Source organism: Ctenocephalides felis, unplaced genomic scaffold (genome assembly GCF_003426905.1).
Source record: "Ctenocephalides felis isolate EL2017-DRISC unplaced genomic scaffold, ASM342690v1 CF-g0.4_SCAFFOLD_01604, whole genome shotgun sequence".
Taxonomy (NCBI): Eukaryota; Metazoa; Arthropoda; class Insecta; order Siphonaptera; family Pulicidae; genus Ctenocephalides; species Ctenocephalides felis.
Window position 1 is genome coordinate 12,038,802 of NW_020537758.1, and position 22,911 is coordinate 12,061,712.

Below are 22,911 nucleotides of genomic sequence, written 5' to 3' on the forward strand. Positions count from 1 at the left end.
TACTGACAGCCATATTGCTGCACAGTCTGAATTAGTACGTACAGAATAGAACGTGATTGGTCGTTCACAAATTACACTCCAATTCCGACCAATCACAGGCTGGCATTAATAATAGTTAGTTAGACTGTTGACAGATTGTGGCGTTGAAGTGCATCTTTCATTGCACGACAAAAATACAAAAGTTAAAGAACAAATGCTAATGTTTACGTTTCATATTTATCAAGGCTTAAAAGCCAAATGCAATACCTAATAACTTTTCGGTACCCACGACTTTACGTCGGCTGTGTAATTATGATATTACAAATAAAATTCCAGATTTCGAAGTATTGTTCTCAAGTGATGTGGCTAACTATTATGCTATGGGCTATAGCTGAGTGTTTCAAAAGCTAATATAAACATTTGGAACTTGAATTATTGTCGGGACTAAATCAATTATCATGGCAACTGTTTTTTAATAGCCCATTTTTAACCCAAAGACTGCATCGCTTAAGACAACGAGATTTAGACTATGATGAAGACCAAGATTTGGTCGTTGTGATTGCACTAGTTATTCATATTTCGCTTTATCCATGGTGCTTTTTTCAGTGGGAAGTGTAATTACAGTTTTAGCTTTAGGTGATGCAGATGGTTACATATTTTCACTTGGGACATATGTGGTTAGTAGGACCTATATTATGTGTTCTGGATTGATGGTTGCCGTTAAAAGTATGCTCTACTTAAGAAGAAAGAGTGTAATACAAATGCTTTTACATCAGAGGGCTATATTTCGGGTAAATACTACATAATATACAATATTGCAATTTCAGATTCATTATTTGAAAAGATTTTACCTTAGAAAGTATATCTTTGTATTTCGAGATCTATTTTCCATAATGGCATACTTATCATACTACATATAATTATATTTTTCTATTAGGATTTGGCAGCAGCACAAGCAGAGCAAGCCTATTCCGGAGGATTGGCTGCTCGAAGTGCATCTACAGCCACATTACCACCTTCTTACGAAGCGCTGGTGACTCCTCTAGCACCACAGGCACAAGCAGTGAAGCGCCACCTCCTAGCTACGAAGAAGCTATGTTTTTTAATGGAAAAATCGAATCATGCAGCTGATGAGACTGATAAACTTCAGTCCTAGAAAGGAATCACAAACCTTAAATAGGTTCTTATTTTATTTTATTTACTACTACTCACTTTTATTTCATAATTTGACTTTGATAGAATATTCAGTAAATGATAATGTTTATATTATTGGAATATTGTGATAATGTAATGTTAAATATGTGGCTTAAATAACATTTAACATTAAATCTTAGGATTAATTTACCAGGCCAGTTGTTGAGTTTGGAAATGTTTAGGATTGCAATATTGGAAAGGAATTAAATCCTTTAGATATTGTTCATCATTTTTTAAAAGTTCTTCCCCTAAATTTTAGAAAGCATTAAGACTAATGTAAATTATATAGAAATTATAATCATAAACGAACATGGAAACACATGCAGCTTACATTATCTTGTTTTTGTATATAGTAATCTAAATAGCTGCACTCATGAACTAGAATAGAATAAAATCATGACAAACATACTTAAAGTGCATTTATTTAATTAACTAGTTTTATATTTGTTTGATAATTCTTTCATTGATCAATATATAGTATAGCATGAGATTAAAAAGTTTAGTTTGTTTTTTATTTTAATTTTTGATGTATTTTTCATTATTATATTGGAAATTGTGTTGATAAGCAAATTATTACAGTATTATATTTTTGTAGATGCCTATGTATAACCTAATTTCAATTTGATATGCACAATATTAATACAGGATTTTCTTTATTTTATTATTAAATCAACAAGACTGTGGAACTACATAAGAACTTTGTTTCTTTTAAAAACTATATTGTTTCAAGTACCCTTTTTTTAAAGTATGAAACACAATAATGTAATAGTCTCTATTGTACTTAATATAAAACATTAATTCAATTACACAATTTGTGATGTTAAAAAAAAAGATCATACAGCAGCTATAGCAAGTAGCATATATATTTTCAAATATGCGTTGCTTACTATGAGATTGTTAACGACTGAAATAATGTATTAATAAGGAGACCTAATTTGTTTAAATTTAGATTGAATTGCATATTGATATTGTTAATAAGGTCAAATTATCATTGTTACATGAATAAATCGATGAAAATTTGAATCTAATACCTGGAGTTTCAGTTTTGTAAAATAATATAATAAAATTCAATTCAATTTTCATATAATCTTTATTATACATAAAAGTTATATTTTACCTTTGAACATATGAAATTTATTATAGGTTTCATGAATATTTTTGAATATTTCTCTATTAGCAACACTAGATACAGTATTCAAATATTTGAGTGCATGAGAGTCGCATAGGCTATGTATTTTGATAACAGCAATTCAGTAAGGATTGCTTAATTTCATTTGTTAAAGTGTAAGAAGAAAGTTCAACTATTACATCGTGCATCAAGTAAGCAGGCTTGATAAATTGCGTTTTAACTTTATGAGCGAAGTAAAAAGTAAAAAACCCTAAAAATAAAAAAAAAAAACATACAATACACTTAAATAAAGATTATTATAATATATGAATATGTACATACTTTCTATAGAGTGCCCAAGATCTGCTAGTACACTTTGGAAACTATCTTTTTCCACACTATCGGATTCTTTTGAAGCAGACCACCGTGCCAAGATTTTAATTAAATAACGTATTCCATATATTACCACAGGGAGTCTGTCTAATATCAATGCTGTTCTTTTAAGCAAAGTAAAGTTCACAATTTCAGAACAAGTTTTAAACAGATCCACTCCGAATGTTGATAAATCATCAAAAGGTGTTAGGAAAACAGCACTTAAAATTGATTCAATCACTAATACGTTAATTTGAAGCTGAAATTAAATAATTAAAATTATTTGGAATTAAATTATTTCATAACAAATTGTTATAAAACAATTACCAAGGATTTTTTGTAATTGTTAAGAAGAATTTCATTATAACTAGAGTATTTGTTCCATTTGTGTAATGGCCTTTTGTAATCAATGCCAAAAGATCTTGACATAATTTTGTTAATATTTCAAGTCGTAATTTAGTCTTGTTTCCACTTAACATTGCTTCTGTAATATTTACCCACAGGTTTATACTGTTTGGGAAGTCTTTTTCGCACTCCATAGATTTTATCTACAAGTTTTTTTTATTAAAATAATAAATTTCAAAATGCATTTTGATAAATTATTCAAAATCTGTCTGATAACACAACTCACAGTATTGTCATTCAATTTTAAAATGATTTCCTCAAATTGTTTATCATCACAACTTTCTAACAAAGCAAGAACAGTTTCGGTAGAAGAAATATTCTGAATATTACAATTAATTTTGTAATATATGTCCCATAAGTCCAAAACAAAATTTTCAGGCAAATTGTCCATAAAATGTTTTTGATTTCTTGTAACAAGCATAATAAAGGAGTGTGCATCACCCTTACTTTTTATTTGTATAGTGTCCATCTAAAATTAATAATAATAATAATAATACTTGTGATAAACTATTAATGTAAACAAATAAATTCAGTTACTTACAGAGTATTTTAAATAAATAGGTAAAATTGTTACAATATCTTTAATGTTATCTCTAGCTTCGATATTATTAATCCATAATTGTAATAATTGATTATAACTGGGTAAAAGAATTTCTAGAGACACTAATGATGCATTACTAGAATATTTTGTAATTATATTGTGGACAATATCGACACATTTGTTTCTTAATTTTGTAACCAAAGCACGTTGTTCTTTATGCAACTTTTTCATCTGTAAAAATATTTAATATAATATAAATATAAAAGAATTAATAAATGCAAATAAATATTATAATTTATTTTTTTACCTTGGTTGAAAGAGTGAGACAAATAGTAGGAACAATAAGTAATTCATGTAATTTACTTGGAATGCTGTCGTCAGGTAAACTTTGATAATTTTTGTGAATTTTCTTCACAACTTTATTAAGCTTAGGAATTATATTAGCATTTTCTTTCATTGACATTTCTATGACCGGCTGGATAAGTTCTGTTTTTGATATCCAGGAAGATATCTTTAAATAAACGGTGGAAGATATGTAATCATCAACATTGAAACTTGTTCCACTTTCTAAAACATCTAAAATTGCATATAAATTGATAAGTAAATTACAATGTAAGTTGGAGGCAAAATTAGAATTTATTTTTGTCATAAATCTCTCATACCAGAATAATTATCTGATTGAGATATAATATGTATGAATTATAACAAATAATACAGTGATATAAATAAATAAAAAATCATAGATAATAGTCTACGGTTTTAACTTGATATTTATTATATTAAAACTGAGTAAACTGTGTAAAAAATATGAAAATGTGCATAGTAAGTAGTTCATGATTTTAATAATTTTATAAAATTAATAAATTGATTAAAAAAATAATAAATAAAAACGTAAATTTATGAGTACGAATTGTCTGACTGAAATAAGGTATGCATTAATTATATCAAACAAGCAAATAAATTTTAAAAAAATAATAAAAAATAGTATAAAGAAATGATTAAAAAAAGTACATTTATGTGTATTGTCTGACTGAAATACAGAATGAATATGTATTATATCAAATAAAAAAATAATAATAAACAAAGTTAAGTTATATGTTTGAATTAACTCACTTGCTAATATTACTCCACAAGTGCTCCGACACCCTTCAACAAGTCCTTGATAATTACTATCATCATTTACTAATTTATTAACTTCATTCAAATACGCAAAAACAGAAATTATAAAAAAATATATACTGCATTTTGTTGTATTGTCTAAAAATTGCAAGTTCAATGCTACAAGTGCTTTTAAATAAATTTCAAGGGATGCTACATCAACAATTGGAGACTCCACTACAAAATCTTGTTCTAAAGTTTCACCAATGGAAATCAAAAACTTTTGTTTATCATCTAATATCTCTGAAATATTAAAATCTTCGACTATTTTCAGTGATTTTGATAACAATTTAGCAATTTCATGAAATATGCTATATAAAGTTACTGAGATAAAATTATTGTTTTCTTGTATATAATCTGATTGTAATATGTGCAAATTATTTGGTTTAACTATATCATGGATAGAATTGTTAACTAATTCTATAACTTGAGCCTGTGTCATTAAGGGTAGTAAGGATTTGAATATAAGTTTTGAATTCAAAATATTTTCCCAATTGTTGTAGACTACTTTTAGTTCTTCCTTTAGGTCATGCTTATTATTACTTAAACTGTGTATCATCATTTTGTACCGTAACTTTTGTAGATGTATATTATTCTGAAACAAAAAAAAAAATTAAATTCCAATCCAATCCAAATATAAAACCTAGAACCATACCAAGTAGTCTTTTGATTTTGTGCAATCACTTTCTTTAACTAATTTACATAATTTGTTCCAATGTTTTTCATTGAAATATTGTTCGATCAGTTGTAGTTGCAATTGTGTGTCCATGCAATTCCAATAATATTTTAGCATTATTATAAATTCACCAACTATGTATACAGTTTCAAGCCAATGCACCAACAAACCTTGTAACTATAATAAAGGTAAAACAATTATTTATGAAATAATTTAATTAAAATTGAGAGTTCTCACCAACCTTTTCTTTAACAATGATAAGAGCAACTTTAGCCAGAATTTCACAAGATTTTTTACTATGATCCCACAATTTTGTATAATTTTCTTTGGACATCAATGGCAATTTACAGTTCTTTAAAAAACTGGTAATAAAACGCAAGATTACTTGTGTCATTACAGAGGCACCAAAAACTAAAATATTTAAACATAGTAAATAATAAATTTAAGTATAGTATTTAAGAATAAGTTTATAATGCATTTCATATTACTATTAGTATCATCTTTGCTATTTAGTATTCCCTTATTATCAAGAGTATACAGGAGACTTTGTAATGTGTTCCATGTAATGCTGGCATTTAAACCTTCCATTGAATTACCCCAGTGCTCTGCAACCTCAAGAGGCCAAATTTGTTCAATATGATAATCCGATTTAACATTCTCATTGGAAGCACATTCTACTTGTATCGCTGCATCAAGATCATTAAGCAATAACAAGGGTAATTTATGAACTCTATTCAATTTTGATAAAGTTTGAACCACATGCTTGAGAAATGTTGAAAATTCAAGTAGACCCTCGTTACTTTCTTTCTTCATCAACATAGATTTGATTAAGAACTGTTTCAGTTGCGGTTCAATGATTAATGGATTTAATAATATTGCTGAATTCAAAAACGCAAACATGAATTTATCTGAATTATTAGAACTAGATAAAATTTCCATTGAATATTTTTGAAGATATGACATTAAGGTTTCACCATTATCTTCAATTTCTAAAGAAACATCCTCAATTTTGAAAATATCCATGAGTATGCATGGATAAAATTTGTTGTTCTTGTTGCATTCAATAATACTTTTGAACAATTTAATAATATTTGAGCTTTCTTTGTAGGCTTTAATATAAGCAATACATAAAATTTTGAATGCAAGTTCTGAACACTCTTTTGCCTTCAAATGATCGAATATGTCCATGAAGTGTTCAATAAATTTTGTACTATCTTTAGTAAAAACACAAGTTTGAATTAATTCTACACATTTGCTGTTCAAATCCTCATCCTCTATTTTATCAAGAAGCAAAATTAAATTCACAAGAGCTCCTTTTAAAACATTTTCATAATAAATATCTTGATCCAAAGCAATTTTATGAAGATTGATTAAATATGCAATAATCTTATTTACATACAATGAAATTTCACTTCTTTGATTATTTGTATTTGTGCAAGCTTCACTAGTTTTTATTAACTTTACAATAACCTTGTTCCACAATGGTAAATTTGATACAAAATATTTTTGTACTGAAGTATTATCAATTACGCTAATCAAGCCATCAACTATTTCCAAAGACTGTGATTCTAATTTATTTAAAAGTATCTACAAAACAACAATTATTAAATAAAACCATTACAGTAAAACAAATTTTAATATGTATACCTTGATTAAATTTTCTATGAGCGAGTTATCTAAATCAGCATATGCAAATGATGTACCAAAACACTTTTTAATAGATTCTATCCACAAAAAATCATCTATACTATTATCGGCCAAATTGCAGAGCCAATTTAATGTAATATTTCTGTGAGATGTTAATGGGAAATTGTTTGATTTAAATATATCCTCAGCCATCCGAATTCTTTTGCATAATGGTGAATCATTATCGTCCAGGCGACGTTTTAATTCTAAATGAAAAAAGAGGTAAAAGTAGAAGGAAATACATGGGATTTCATAATTTGTTTTATAAAAAATTGTAGTTTTAAAAGACAGAAAGATAACATAACCTATAAAACCACAGTAAGACTTACCTATTGCTAAAGCCATTTCAAATGAATCACAACTATTCGAACTAGAATAATAAGTGATAAAAAATTAAAGCTAGATAGAAACAATGTTTCTAATAATAATGCATAAGTAGTCACACATATAATTTATTTATAACTTTAAAATTCAACATTAACAACAAAAACACGTGCACTTGACGTTAAGTGTTGCCATGTCAAGTAATAGTTGACATTTTGACAGTTCTAAAGTAGCTAACTTCGTTATAGTTCGGCCATACGATGAAACGGCCGTTAAATTTTCAAAAAATCCGTTAAACAAAAGAAAACTAAACGAACTTCGTTATAGTTCGCCCGATAAACGGAAATAGTTCTTTACACTAAAAAAAATCCGTTTAAAATGCTATCCGTGGATTATTTTTAACAAAGGTAATAATTAACATAATTAATCTAAAACTATAATTAAAAATATTTTTTTATATATATAATAAGAACTATTATGCAATATCTTAATTAAACAGACCCCTTAATAAAATTAGTTGGTAAGTTTAGTACTACATCTAACATAAAATAGTTTTAATAGGAAGAAAAAAGATAAAATTTACTACAATTCCATGCCAACAGTTATATACACTCCTATATAAAAGATTGGAATAAAACGACTTTGAATTCGACCTTTTATTTTCTTCAGCATTCAATAGAAAATTTGGAACATTTTTTTGGTTTTTGTCAAATTACTCATAAATATCAAGGTAAAGCACTCCTTTTCAGTTAGATAGGTAACAGTTAGATAACTCAAAATAATGTTTATTAAATTATTAGTAAGAAAAATGTACTTTAGAAATTATAATTGCCAAAAAGCAACTAATATATCGTACGAAATTATGAAAATTATAGACCAAATTATTGAAGCAATTATGTTTTGTGATAAAATCAAGTGTGATATTGTTCTTTTGCCGCAGATACTATATTATTTTTTTCTGAATTTTTTTATACTGCTTACGCTAAGACTATAAATGAATCACAAAGGCATCAAATAGGATATTAAAAGGAATGGGATACGATATTCAAAAAATTGGAACTTTTGAATTGTAGACGTGGGTACAGAACAAAGTCTGTCGGGTCATCTAGTATATGTATATATATTTAGTTACATATGACTTTAACGGCGGCATTATTGAATTGAAAACAGGAAGAAGCAGTTTTTATTGTCTTATGCATGTGCAACATGCATGGAATACAAATCAAAAAGTTTTATTATGGTGAAGTAATACAAAACGTATGCGCCGTTCCATTGAATCCGAATTGTACTCATACCATTTTCGGTGAATTTTTCAATCGTTGATAAAAAAAAATTGTGTTGAAATTGAAAGAAATATGCCACGGGAATAATTTATAAATTACTACCAAACCCGACAAACTGTGTTTCGCCACCAGATGGTTTCGTGAGAAAGCTGAAGAAATTTTTTGTTTGTTTTATATTTGAAAAGGAAAAATTTGATTTTATTATACAACAGTAATGAATTTATTTCGATTACAAAAATGAAGTGTTTTTCAGTTGAACTTCTCTAAGTAAATGAAAGTGAATCCGTAAATTATCCGTTTCATTGAAGTACTCTTTGGTAAACCACATTTTTTGTTTTTTTGTCTGACGTTAACACAAACAAAGCGGATGGTTTCCGAACTCGTGAACAGGCAACGTATAACTGCCCATGTGAAAAACAATGATTTTCTAAATAACCTATTTGAAATTTATCCCGCAAACACTAAGCAATTGGCCTTGAGACTTGTTATTGCGAAAGCAAGGCGAACTGGAAATTGCAATCGTTTGAAGTCAAACGGAAGACCAGTCGGAATCATTGGTATGTCACCAAATCGCTAGCAATTTTTGATTGAATGGTGAAATGCAGTGCGTGTACATCATTATTCTCTGCGACAAGAATTGCTCGTTGACTTAACCAAGCATAATTCTGATAATTTTCACTAATGTCATTACTCGAATTTTTAATTACGGTGCGTAAAGTTCCAGAAGCTTGCATTAAGGCACGATGCCATGCACAACTAATTTTCCTAGCTATAAACCTTGCAGAGCCCGAGACCTTTCCAACGAATGCACAATTGTCGAAATTGGTTCGTGCGTTCTGGAGTTATTTCGTCAGGAAGGAAAACCCGACTTATTTTTATATATATAGAAGATAATATGAAAAAAACACAGACTATTATCAACTTCTGTAAGTGACATTATTATAAAAGTATACAAAATTTATAAATAAATTTTTCATTCCATTACACGTTAATTTGTTCAGCATTATTCGGCTCAACAGTAACACGTCCGTAAGGAGATCCAGCTCCAGGTGTTCCTGGTGACTTCTGCAGAAACACTCGTCTCGATATTTTTGCACCTTGGCAAATTAGGTATATAGCAATCACAGACATCAGTAAGGATCCAAAAGACACCAGAACTGCCACAATAGTCTCAGTACTGCCATAAGGTCCTTCTGGTGCACAAAGGAGATCACCAGAATCCAATTCTGATAAAGGATAACCACTAACTGCAGATGGTGAGGCACATTGGAGAGTTTCTTTGACGAGAGGAATCAACCAGGATGCAGAACAATTACAGTACCAAGGGGCTCCTGATAAATCAAACCTGGTAATAAGAAATATATATATATAACTTTCTGGGGCGTAACTACCGCCGTATCAAAAATACGGGGCTCCCGAGCCAAACGGGCCCCCAACGAGCACAAGCAGTAAGCAAAACTACAATTTTCCAAAAAATTTAAAAATTTTAACGTAGTTTGCATTTTCCTTTTTTATCGAGAGGTATTGAACTTCAACTTGTAAGCTAACTCTTTAAGAGAATTTGTTTCTGCTGCAATATTTCTGCAAGCTCTAGCAATCAATTCAATTAGTAAAGCTGTTGCACATCCGATAAGTTAATATTCTTGTTAAATAATCTATAAAACTAATCCAGTTTATACATTCTTCATCAAAAATTGGAATTTGGCATTTTTATAACTATATATATATATCGTTTTCTATTTGTTTTTGTTAACTTCCCGTAGGGTAAGTTATTGTAATGGGCCGAAAATCGGAATTGAAAATTTTAACATTTCTCGACGTTTTGAAGGTTTTTGAACGTTTTGGCATACCTAAGAAAAAATGGATGTGTGTGTGTGTGTGTGTGTGTGTGTGTGTGTGTGTGTGTGTGTGTGTATGTATGTATGGATACAAATTTCCAGTCACGTTTTAGGGCGCACGGATCAACCGATTTGAATGGTTCAAAAAACATTCGATTCCTATTGATAGGGAAAAGAGCTGATTAGTTTTTGGCAAAGGCAGGTCCAGCCGTTTCGGAGATACGGAGCAAAGAGTGCAGAAAATAGAAATCGAATTTTTGAGAGAACGGAGTATCTGATTTGAATGATCTAAAAAGCATTCAATTAGTAATGATTGGGAGAAGTGCTTATTAGTTTTTGGCAAAGGCAGGCCCAGCCATTTCGAAGATATGGAGCTAAATATGTAAAAAATGGCAGTTTTTGAGAGAACTAAGCGTCCGATTTAAATGATTCAAAGAACTTTCTGCTTGTCTTAACAAAATAATTGATTTTGGAAAAAAAATTTTTTTTGATTTTTTTTTTTTTTTTTTTTTTTTTAGTTTTATCAAAAATATTTCAGATTTTATTTTTAATTCTGGCTATAGTTCTAATATACTTTACAAATATTTTCAACTCTGCAATTCAGTTTATATAATTCTCATAAATATTAGACAATGTTACAATATTTATAATAATCTATTTGAAAACATTCAATATTCCTCGAACATTTCGGTACGGGAAGTTCCAGCAATTTGCCTTAAGGCACGATGCCATAAATGCCTCAAGACAGAATTCCACTTACAGCTAGTTACTACTTGAATTGTCTGCATGTCGCGTCAGTCTAATAGTTAGATTTTGATAAATATGATAAACTAAATCATTTTCAGGTTTTTTTCTTTACTGTTTAAAAATATAAGTTTCTGTTCTGAAACTTTACAACATGCCAGTAATGACTTACAAAAAACTAGTATTTTATTAAGTAATCTTTTGAATAGACTGTGCGAATTGACATATGAAAATTTATTGAAAGAGTTTGTTGAAGAAGCACAAAGATAATGAAGCATTATTATTACAAGATGAGAGAATTTTAGATCCGAAATCTTATTTTAATGTATACTATTGCTGCTTGAATACATTAATTTCACAAACCAAACAAAGATTTCAAAACCTTTGCGACGTAAGTAGTAACATTTGTCTTTTTGAAATCGAGAATTAATAAACGTCCCGGAAAACTGTCGACTGAATTACTGTAAAGAAATATTGTAAAATATCTCATATGAGCATGACCAATTGATAGTTTTAGAAATAGACGGGAATACAGAAATCTAAGAAATTTATTTTATTAAGGTACAATGATGGGTGCAATAGGCTAACATCCAGTTTTCCCAACGAAATAACAGTATGCATTTTTTCTTGGCCCTTAATTACAATTTACACTTAAAATCGCTAATGCTAAAACTTTCTCTTTTAAATTAAAACTAATTAAAAATTATCTAAATACTTTAGGACATGAATGTCTACCAGACATGTATGTTCCTAGAGGCAGAAACTTTATAAAATTTAAAGATAAAAAATGTAAGTGAAAATTTATCTGGAATCATTTTTGAAAAATTCAGAAAATTAGAGAAAATTAGATAGATAAATAATTAGAATGATAAGTAAATATTATTTTAATATTATGTATTTATATAGTTTGTGAAAAAAAATTTCTTCTTAAGGGGGCCCCCAAACAAATTTTGATACGGGGCCCCGCCAAGGCACGCTACGCCCCTGAAGAAAATATATATATATATATATATATATGTATAACTTTATTATCATAAAATTTTAACATTTATACCCACGTTGTTAAGTTCTCAAACACCGGTTTCAATTTAATGCCCAAAGAACTTAAGTATGTTCCAGACATGGTGAGGGTTTCCAATTTTGAGTTCAGCACGTCTCTGCCAAATGCAAATTCACTAAATTTTTGCAGCTTTCGACATCCATCTAACTTAAATTCTTTTAATTCAGGAAATCCACTCAAAGCATATTGTTGAATTTCGGTCAAATTCAAAGAATCCTGGATAATTAGTGATTGCAGTTGTTGCAAAGTGGGGAATGTATCTTGTTTAATTTTTCTCATTCCTAAATAAAATAGTAGATAGTTAATGTTTATGTTTACATATAGGGTAGATTAGGGCTTAGAGGTCCAACACCAATATTCCAACGATACTATTTTGAAGTAGAGGGCAAAATATGTGTCATTTCTGTCGGTTGACATCGCTATTACGAGATAAACGGCCTTATAGTAAAGTTTTTAACAAAGGTATTTTTTCATTGTCATTTTTTGTTGAGCAGGGTTATTTGGTTTAAAATACATAGATATAATTTTTAAATATACGTCATTTAATTGTTTTATTTTTATTAACTTTCCAACTTTGAAAAATAATCAAAATTTCAGAAGTTTCTGAAAATTTTGGTATACAGCCTCATAGTAAATTTTTCAACAAAAGTATTTTTTTATTATCAGTTTTTTTGAGCAGTGATTTGAAGTGAAATTTCTGAAAATTTTGGCATACTTTAGGAATGTGTGTATGTATGCATGGAATCGTAGTAAAAATTTTGTAGTTTATCCTTATCTAACATAAAAGGGGTGCTTTTATATGATATTTGTGAGTTATTTGACAAAATCCAAAAAAAATGTCCCGAAATTTCTATTAAATCCTAAAGAATATGAAAGATTGAATTTAAAGTCATTTTATTCTAAACTTTTATATCGTGGTGTACATAATTGTTAGCATGGAATCGAAGTAAATTTTTAAATCTAACTTAAAAACTAGATGAAGTTTACTACAATTTCATGCCAACAATTATATACACTCCGATATAAAAGTTTGGAATAAAACACCTTTGAATTCGATCTTTCGTTTCTTTCAAATTTATTTCAAATAAATAGAAATTTTGGGACATGTTTTTGGTTTTTGCAAATTACTAACAAATATCATATGAAAGCGCCCCTTTTCAGTTAGATAGGAAGAAACTAGATAAAATTCGATTCGAATTCGATTTAATTCGAAATAAATTATTTCCAAAGAATAACGAAAGATCGAATTCAAAGGTGTTTTATCCCAAACTTTTATATAGGAGTGTATATAATTGTTGGCATGAAATTGTAGTAAACTTTATCTAGTTTTTAAGTTAGATTTAACAGTTTTGTTCAGATAATCTCTAGAATGACTGACTTGTGAAAATTTCTATTTGGACCTTTATGCCCCATTCTACCCTAAATACAATTTCATCTTACCAGTTCTGGAAATATCAATATACCGCAAAAACCTCGGCAAACTTGGCATAACTTCCATTGAATTACCACGCATGGTAAGATTTTGCAGATTTCTTGCTCCTTGTATACTAAAACTATTTGTTTTTTCGCTTATTTTTAATCCTATACCATCCAAATTCAGTGCCAACAATTTTGGAGCTTCACCATATACCATGGGATGCAAAAAATGACCATCGGACTGTGATAAATTTATTATTTAGATCAAAAATAATATTATTAAATGTATTTTGCAACCAACCTCGAAATATGCGCCTAGTGGATTATAAGAAATATCCAAACTTTCAACAAATTGAATTTTTTCGTTGAATCGATGAGGCATCAATGTCAAGTCATTTTGGGACATTGATAATATTTGTAAGTTCAAACAATTGTGAAAACTACCAATATATATCCTACTAATCCTGTTCCTGCTTATGTCTAAATGTTTCAAGCCTGGTAATAAAGCAAAAGATCCTTCTGGTATTGTATCTATATTATTTGCTGAAAGATCAAGGTAGCCCAAAGAAGAACTATTTAATAAAGTTCTGTCTGGAATATTTTTTAATTTCATATAAGACATAATAGCTCTTGATGCTCTTAATGGAAACACTAAAGTGTTATTAAAATTGATATTTTCATAACCACTGCACATAACTAAAACTGGTGAAATTTGCCAAGGTGTCTGAATTGGATCTAAGGAACATTCACATTTTAAACAGATTGAGGAATAACACTTAACACTATATAAAATTAAACTACAAATATAAAAATATATAATTAATTTACTCATATTTAATAAGTCATAATACAAGATGATTCAAAACACCAATTTGTTATCACCGAAACATTATCTACAAAATAAAAAAATTAAAGAGAGTTTTATTTAAATATATCATCTCTTAAATTATGAAGTATTATTAAAATGCACATATATGTTTTTCTATTAATATGGTAAAAGGTAATCAGTTCTTATCAACAAACGGTTATCATGAAGATAACACGGGCTTGCCCATATCAATTTTTATCAATATTAGTTGTAAATCTGCGAATCGATTGCAACAAGAGCCAAAACGGTCCGTGGTTTTGTAGTAAGTGCTTAAGTCTTGCAACTACAGGTCCACGTTCTATTCCTGTCTCGGACTGCTTGATATCAGTTTTGATGATTGATTTATAAAAGTTTTATGTTACGAGATGTAGTACTAAACTTATCGGAGTGTATATAACTGTTAGCGTGAAATCGTAGTAAATTTTATCTAGTTTCTCCCCATCTAATCGAAAAGGGGTGCTTTACCTTGATATTTAAGAGTAATTTGACAAAAAACAAAAAAATGTCCCAAATTTTCTATTGAATGCTGAAGAAAATGAAAGGTCGAATTCAAAGTCCAAACTTTTACATCGGAATTAGTTGTGAGTTTACTGAACATAGTCAGATAGCTGTGTGTCTGATATGTGTTATTTGTTGTGATATAGTTGGATTGGATCTCTGCATACCATATATATATTTACAATTTACGATTACAAGCCATTAATTCCCCTGCAAGTCCTTATTACTCGTACAATTGCCCGATATCGTTTAGCGCATCTCAAACACTTTTTTATTGAAAGAAATCCGCGTTATGCACCATACAAGCTATCATTCCCAGAACCAAAAGATTTACGAATGATACCTTTGATTTCTCGTTTTCGTTGCTTGTTGCTTCATTTTTTTCAAAATTTATGCGAAACGCTTTTGTAATTATAAAGCGGCGTCCGGCTGACCTCCGTAATTCATTTTCGAAGTTAATATGCTTAATATAAAAATATTTTTGTTTCGGCGCGCATGTGGAAATATATATCCGTGGTAATAATTTTTGAGCCAGAAATATTGAGATTTTATAGTCGAGAGCAATATACTTCAATTATTTTTTAAAGCTTTCTATCAAAGTATGTGTCTATTATACATATTTATTCGAAATGTCTTGAAATGCAAATGACGTTGAACTAGTGTACTATCGAACAATGTACATCCGTCAGAAGTTTTCATCCTCGGAATGAATAATGGATATTATTATACCTACACGACTGTGTTATAAATGATACACATGCTTTTACGTAATAAGAATTTTATTGTTGAATGCATTAATTTTTTGAAAATTTAAATAAGATTGAGCGAGATATCTTACTCACGAAATGATTAATTCGATACGATTTGTTTTTAGAAGAGCTGGTTCACCAGATTTTTCTTAATATAACAGTCTGCAGATTTTTAAAGAGACAAATGATTTTTATATTACAGGATTTTTATGATAATTTTTTTTTTCTAATAAACTTCAAGAAGAAAAAGTTTATGTTTACGCCACAAAATCAAATCTGTTACATTAATGCTTAATAGAATAATGTTTAATATTTATGTTTAATAGACGTTTTTATCCTTTAAATTCAAAATTAAAAAAAACAATATATGTATGTGTATGTAGATGAGCCACAATTTAACCTTTTGTCAATGTTTCCTCGAAAAAATGCTGAACTAATTTAAAAAATTCAAAACCCTTTTTAAGTAACTCGATAAGGACTTGAGCTGATTAGTTTTGCGAGAAAATCTGTTGACTTCTTTCTTTATAATTGGCCAAAAACTGTAAAAAATTTCGACCATAATTTAGACAAAAATCCTTAACTAATTTAAAAATTCAAAGTTGTTCGAAAGATATTGGAAATCTTTTGCTGATTAATTTCTGGCTAAGATCTGTAAAGATCGAATTTGATTTTGAGCAACTTTGCTGTGAAAACCAAATCAATTATATTACAACAAATAACAAATATCAAACAAACAACTATCTGACTGTGTTCAGTAAAACTCCAAGCTGTAGAAATGTATTTTTGCTGTTTTTTTAGCTAGGACCAACGTCTTATGTTTAATTTTCAAAGAATTTCACAAAATAATAGCTACAATATTCAAGCAATGCAAAATATGAATTTTATCGCTACATTTTTTACAGAGACAACCCTGTATATAACCTTGATCGGGTATTTTGCAGAAATATTCGTCAGCAGATTTGGAATAACTATTAATTAAATTTATTTTTTGTAAATTTACTTTTTTAACTCAATTTACATTTTTACATACTATTTTTTATGATTTACGTCTTTGCCAAGCTTTTATAAAAGTTATGTAAAGAAACTGTTGATTCTAACCTAAAATTAACAATATATTTTATAAAAAAATTAAATAACGTGTACTTAAATTTTTTTATCAAGGTCTCGTAAACTAAACAACAGTGATCACAGCCAAAAAAACTAACAACGAAAGAAAATAATTTTGTTATGGATTTTCAAACATGCCGTTTATCTCCTGATAGCGACGTCGCAAGAATCAACGTGATGACTGGTTATAAATCTTTTTCCCTCTACTTTCAAATATTGTTGTTGAAACATTCTTAATTAACTTCGAGTGAATGATTTAAAAAACATTTTTACTTGTATTGGGGAAATGAAAAACTGATGAAATTTTGGGGAACGCTGAATTGATCTGGTATTTTACAGAAATATTCATAAGCAGATTTGGAATAACTATTAATTAAAATTATTTTTTTGTAAATTTACTTTATTTAACTAAATTTACATTTTTACACTGTTTACGCTTTTCAAGCTTTTATAAAAGTTTTGTAAAGAACTGTTAAATCTAACCTAAAATTAACAATATATTTTATAAAAAATTTAAATAACGTGATGACTGGTTATACATCTTTTTCCTTTACTTTCAAATATTGTTGTTGAAACATTCTTAATTAACATCCCGTGAATGATTGAATGATAGGGAAATGAAAAACTGATGAAATTTTGGGGAACGCAGGTTCAGCGGTTTTCGAAATTCAAAAAAAATGTCATTCGATGGTCAAAAATCATCGTTAGACATATGTACATGAAATCATCAGATGTTTTATAAAGATTTTAATACTAAGTACAATTTTTGTTACAATTTTTCTGGATTCGTCGCATTTCGACAAAATTGTCATATTTTTTTAAAACTTTGAAAGAACTTGTAAATTAGAGTAGAGGATGTGCCAGCAATTTGCCTTAAGGCACGATTCCATAGACCATAGTTTTCTATTCTTGGTTATATGAAATAATTTATATTATTGTGTGTTAAACCCTGTTCCAAGTACAAATATGTACTAGTGTTAAATCTCCTCTACAATAATTATTATTTCATCGCCGTTTGGTGTGACTGTTTTGCCTCGTGCAATTGCTGTGTAATTACACCATGTGCAGAAGATACAACTTGGCAAAATTACTAGCCTAGGAACACTGCCATATATCGTTCGAGGTATAGAAGATTTATTATAATCCTCCTTAATTTAATAAATTTTATAATTTATACATATGATTTTCTCAGGCTTATAAAATACATACAACTTGTGTCAACTTACCAATTTATTATTATAAGTGAAAAAACCAATCCCGGCAATTGGTTTCAATTAGGGTTTATACAAAAACCGACATTTCAGAAAACCGGTTTTCAAATTTTAATTTTACTAAAAAACCGGTTTTAACCGGTTTTCGAATTTTATATAGAAAATAAATTTTTGCTTGAATGTTATTTATCCGCAACTTTAGAGTAAATTAAAGCAGTATTTGACTGGATTTATTTATTATTCAATTTTATAGATAGTAAACAAAATTATTTTAATTTTAATTAGTAGAACTAAAAAATAATAGTTTATCTTAATTAAATAACTTTGAAAATAATTATTCGTAATTCATGCATCATTTTCACATATAGGAATAAAAATATTTTTATGATTGTGAAAGGAAAGTTTTCGAATAAATGAAAATAATACACTTTTAAATAAAAAATGCATTAAATTAAAAAAAAATAGATACATGTTGATATATACTTGTTAATATCAATTTTAGTTTTAAAAACAATTAAGCTAAACTCGGGTATTGTCTGTTCCGAACAATTTTAATTAATTAATTTAATTATTAATTGTTTTTTTGTTTAATGAAATATGATTAAAAAAACTGAGAACGTCTATCGAATTACTATTTAGACATGTCCTATGATTACCCACAAAATTTTCTGAAATAGAAAATACTCTCATACTTGCAACCAAATTATGCTTAATTGTTTTTAAAGCCTTATATAATAATTCTAAATTTATTGTTATTTAATTTGTGGCTTCTAGGGTTTAAAACTTTTTTATTTTAAATTTGAATAGAGGAAGTTACTTCTTTAAGAAGAAGTCACACTGATTTAAATTAATATATAGACTGGTATAAAAATCTAAATCAATATATACAAAACCTTTCTGGGAACCATTGCAGACTGATAAGATATCAAATGGTTTTTAACCGATATGATTTCAAGAATCAAAACGCTTTCATCTACCTTTTATATTTGGCTATATTTGTCATTTTCCATTTTACAATGAAACCGACTTTTTTAACTAAAAAACCGGTTTTCGAATTCTATAATTTTTGCCAAAAAACCGGTTTTTAAAACCGGTTTTTGAAAACCGACAAACCCTCTTTCAATTGCACTAAGGCCCTCGATTGTGCGGTGTGTGGTGTGTGTATTATTAAATTGTGTTGAATGGTGTACGTTGTTCTTGAGAGTTCATATTATTGTGTATTATTGTGTGTTGTCACGGCCGTAAAGCAATCGATGTGATTCTTGGTAATCGTCCATTTTACGAACGAATATCGAAGTATTTATTATAAACAATTCTTTCTTGACACGTACTCGCACCGTTAATCATATCCTGTTTACGCAACGCGATAGACTCCGACTTCGACTTCGACTCCGACTTCGACGATTTGGTAATGAATCCATATTTATATAAACGAGATACAATCTCACGATTAATTTAGAAATGTACACATGTAATGTATACATACTCATGCACATATGAGCTCGTCGTGGTGTAATGGTTAGGAACGTGGGATAGCACAGAGTACTCCCGGGCCCGATCCCGACTTGGGTCAGCTGCATAACAAATTCGTGTGTATGTGAACAGATTTTTATAAATTTGTTTTACTGGAATATTGCGTTAGTTGTATATTTATTTAATTGTATTATAAAATTTAACAGTCGAGTTTTATATTTCATATTAGGTTGTCAAATATCTCCCTTTTCGCTTTTTTGCTCTTGGTTTATAATACAAAAAGGCGGAAGGGAGATATTTGACAACCTAATATTTATATAGTCTAAAAAACATACTGCGTAAGCTTTACGTAATAAACAATAAAAAACATCGTTATAAAAAAAATTAAATTATTTTATTTTTATAACCAAAATTTAAAATTTGGCACGTTTCCCAGGATTTTCGCAATGACGGGTGCACGTTAACCTGAAACGACGCGTTGATCCGGGTTGCGTGAAATTTGGGGGAAAACGTCGGAAAAACTAAATTTGCACTAATAAATATAAAATCTTCTAATGACATAATATTGAAAATCAAATTGTGGATTAATAAAAATTACAATATTGATAAATTATGAGTACAAAAGTTATATTGATTAAGGGGCACAACTAGTGTAACCGCCTAAAAAAAAGGTGATTTTGGGAATTTATATTAAAAAAACTACTTTATCAATCATTTCAAAATTTTAGGAATATATTTATACATGTTTAGGAATGAATTTATATATATAATACTTTTAATAAATACTTTAATCCTTTATTACTTTAATACTTTTTGTTGATTTGCTACTTTTTGCAATCACGATATTTTATTAATATTTTGATCAAATCAAATCGAGATATTTTTTTTACCAAGTTATTCCAGAAAAATTCCATTAGACCGACTAAATCAATTATGAAAAGAACTCATTGTCAGAAAACTATGTACATACATCATAATTGTTTGATTACTTCAACTTGTTTAGTCATACCGAAGTGGCACGTTTTACATTTAGACGAAATTGGTCTTAATTGATGAAATTAAAAGTATTAATTGCATTAATTTATAAATAACACAAAACTCTCATTATTTTGAACTATGAAATACACAAGTCACTGCCAAAGTTGTAATAAATTTTCATTTACATCCCTGATAAGAAGTTACCATTCATGTTTTATATTTTACTGAATACATAGTACCATTGATTTACTAAACTACATTGTCTCGCAATGCTGTAATCTTTAAATCATTTGCATTTTATCTGTATTTCCCTCGTCGATATATAACATAAATTTTTCCAGATTTAATTACAGAAGCCGATGAGAACGCAATTATCAGGAAGCAAGAGTCGTCCTCATAAAACACACGACAATCTTCTTGGGAGCATGTTTTTAGAAGACTATAGTTAAAAGCTATGTACGAGATATAAATAAAGTTTCATAACATGTGTTATTATAGAGCAAAGGAATAAATCGACACATGGTAATAATGTAAAGAACTACTATTGAGAGGTATCAGCAATTGAGAATAAATATTAAAATCTATGATGTATTGTTCAGGGGCACACCTGTACTGTGACAACCTAAAGAAAGGCCATTTTTGGAATTTAAAATAAAAAAAACCTGTTAATCCATCTATTTAAAATTTTGAGGGTACATTTATATATGTTTTGAGAATTCACAGTAAATTTTGAAATAAAAATATTAAATATTTTTGAAATGACACGCGATCTACGGTGGCGCCAAAAAAAGAATCCTCAAAAATTGATAGCGATCGGATCATTTGTCTCCGAGCCATTACTCCAGCAAATTAAAAAAATGCTCAAAAACTATTTAAGATATCAATTTAAAAGTTTAGTATGTTATTTTTGAAGGTATAACCTATCGAAAATGATTTTTTGAAAATTTCACATTAGGTGTAAAAAGGACCAACTGAACCTTCTTTCTAGCAAAGTGTAAAAAACATGTAATAGTATATAAAAAAATAAATTAAGTTAAAAAAGCAATGTTACTAGACAAATTAAATAAATAGTTATTCCAACTTTGCTGGTGATTATTTCTGATAAAATACTAGATCAAGGTTATTTACAGTGTTATATCTGTAAAAATTGTATCCATGAAATTTATATTCTGCATTGATTGATTAATGTAAATATTATTTTATAAAATTCCTTTAAAATTAAAGGTAAGACATTTTACGTCTACTTATTGGGTAAAAAATACCAAGTAATTTTTTTTTGAAAAATAGCAAAAAAATACATTTCTACAATGACAAATTAACTGGGAGTTTTACTGGACATAGTCAGATAGTTGTTTGTTTGATATGTGTTATTTGTTGTAATATAATTGGTTTGGTTTTCTCAATAGAATTGCTCAAAGTCATACTGAAATTCAAATTTTTGAGAAACAGCAAAAAAACACATTTTTACAATGTTGATTTTGCTGGGAGTTTTACTGAACATAGTCAGATAGTTGTTTGTTTGATAAGTGTTATTTGTTGTAATATAATTGGTATATATTGGTTTCACAATAGTTTGAAAAACAGCATAAAAGTACATTTCCACAATGATGAATTAGCTGAAAGTTTTACTGAACATAGTCACATAGTTGTCATAGTTTAATATGTGTTATTTGTTGTGATATAATAGGTTAGGTTTTTACAACAGAATTTCTCAAAGTCAAATTGAAATTAAAATTTTTGAAAAACAGCAAAAGAAACACTGTTTTACAATTTTGATTTAGCTGGAAGTTTTACTGAACATAGTCAGATAGTTGTTTGTTTGATATGTGTTATTTTTTGTAATAAAATTGATTTGGTTTACAGAATAAAATTGCTCAAAGTCAAATTGGACCTTTGTGCCCAGCCCTACAGAATTAATTTAGTCAAATCCTCATAAATAAACAAATAATAATCAATTTTTTCAGGCAATGATATATATGTTTTTTGACTTATTGATAGACTATTTCAATTATTAAATTGACAGAATTAACAGGAACAAATATATAAAAATCTGTTCACACACACACACATACTTTTTCCAAATTAGGTGTCATTCAATTCAGAATAACTTCAAACGTCAGAAAAAATCAGCAAACTTCTCCTTCTTGCAGTTAATAATTATTTCAAGCAGAGCTTTGAAGCTTTTTTGTGCGGCGTGATAATTGTAACAGCAAGACATAAAATAGAATAGAAGTCATATTTAT

The 22,911-nt window shown here is 28.5% G+C and overlaps 3 protein-coding genes across 3 annotated transcripts in view; all 3 read right to left on the bottom strand.

The window, feature by feature from the left end:
* Positions 1–4,879, bottom strand: part of LOC113373368 — a 24,551-nt gene extending 19,672 nt beyond the window's left edge. The window contains exon 1 of the mRNA XM_026613672.1: positions 4,713–4,879. The gene's annotated coding sequence lies outside the window, so the exon portion shown is untranslated. The remainder of the gene's footprint in view (positions 1–4,712) is intronic.
* A 199-nt stretch (positions 4,880–5,078) lies between these two features.
* LOC113373369 lies at positions 5,079–7,595 on the bottom strand. Its single transcript, XM_026613673.1, has 6 exons — positions 7,449–7,595; positions 5,922–6,119; positions 5,675–5,844; positions 5,413–5,610; positions 5,185–5,352; positions 5,079–5,114 (listed from the first exon to the last, which is right to left on the bottom strand). The coding sequence occupies exons 1-6, from the start codon at positions 7,462–7,464 to the stop codon at positions 5,079–5,081; spliced, it is 786 nt and encodes a 261-aa protein (XP_026469458.1). The 5' UTR covers positions 7,465–7,595.
* Positions 7,596–9,707: 2,112 nt separating this feature from the next.
* LOC113373370 (leucine-rich repeat-containing protein 4B-like) lies at positions 9,708–14,616 on the bottom strand. The gene is made up of 5 exons (XM_026613674.1): positions 14,613–14,616; positions 14,086–14,519; positions 13,809–14,025; positions 12,367–12,649; positions 9,708–10,071 (listed from the first exon to the last, which is right to left on the bottom strand). The coding sequence occupies exons 1-5, from the start codon at positions 14,614–14,616 to the stop codon at positions 9,708–9,710; spliced, it is 1,302 nt and encodes a 433-aa protein (XP_026469459.1).
* Positions 14,617–22,911: the final 8,295 nt, after the last annotated feature.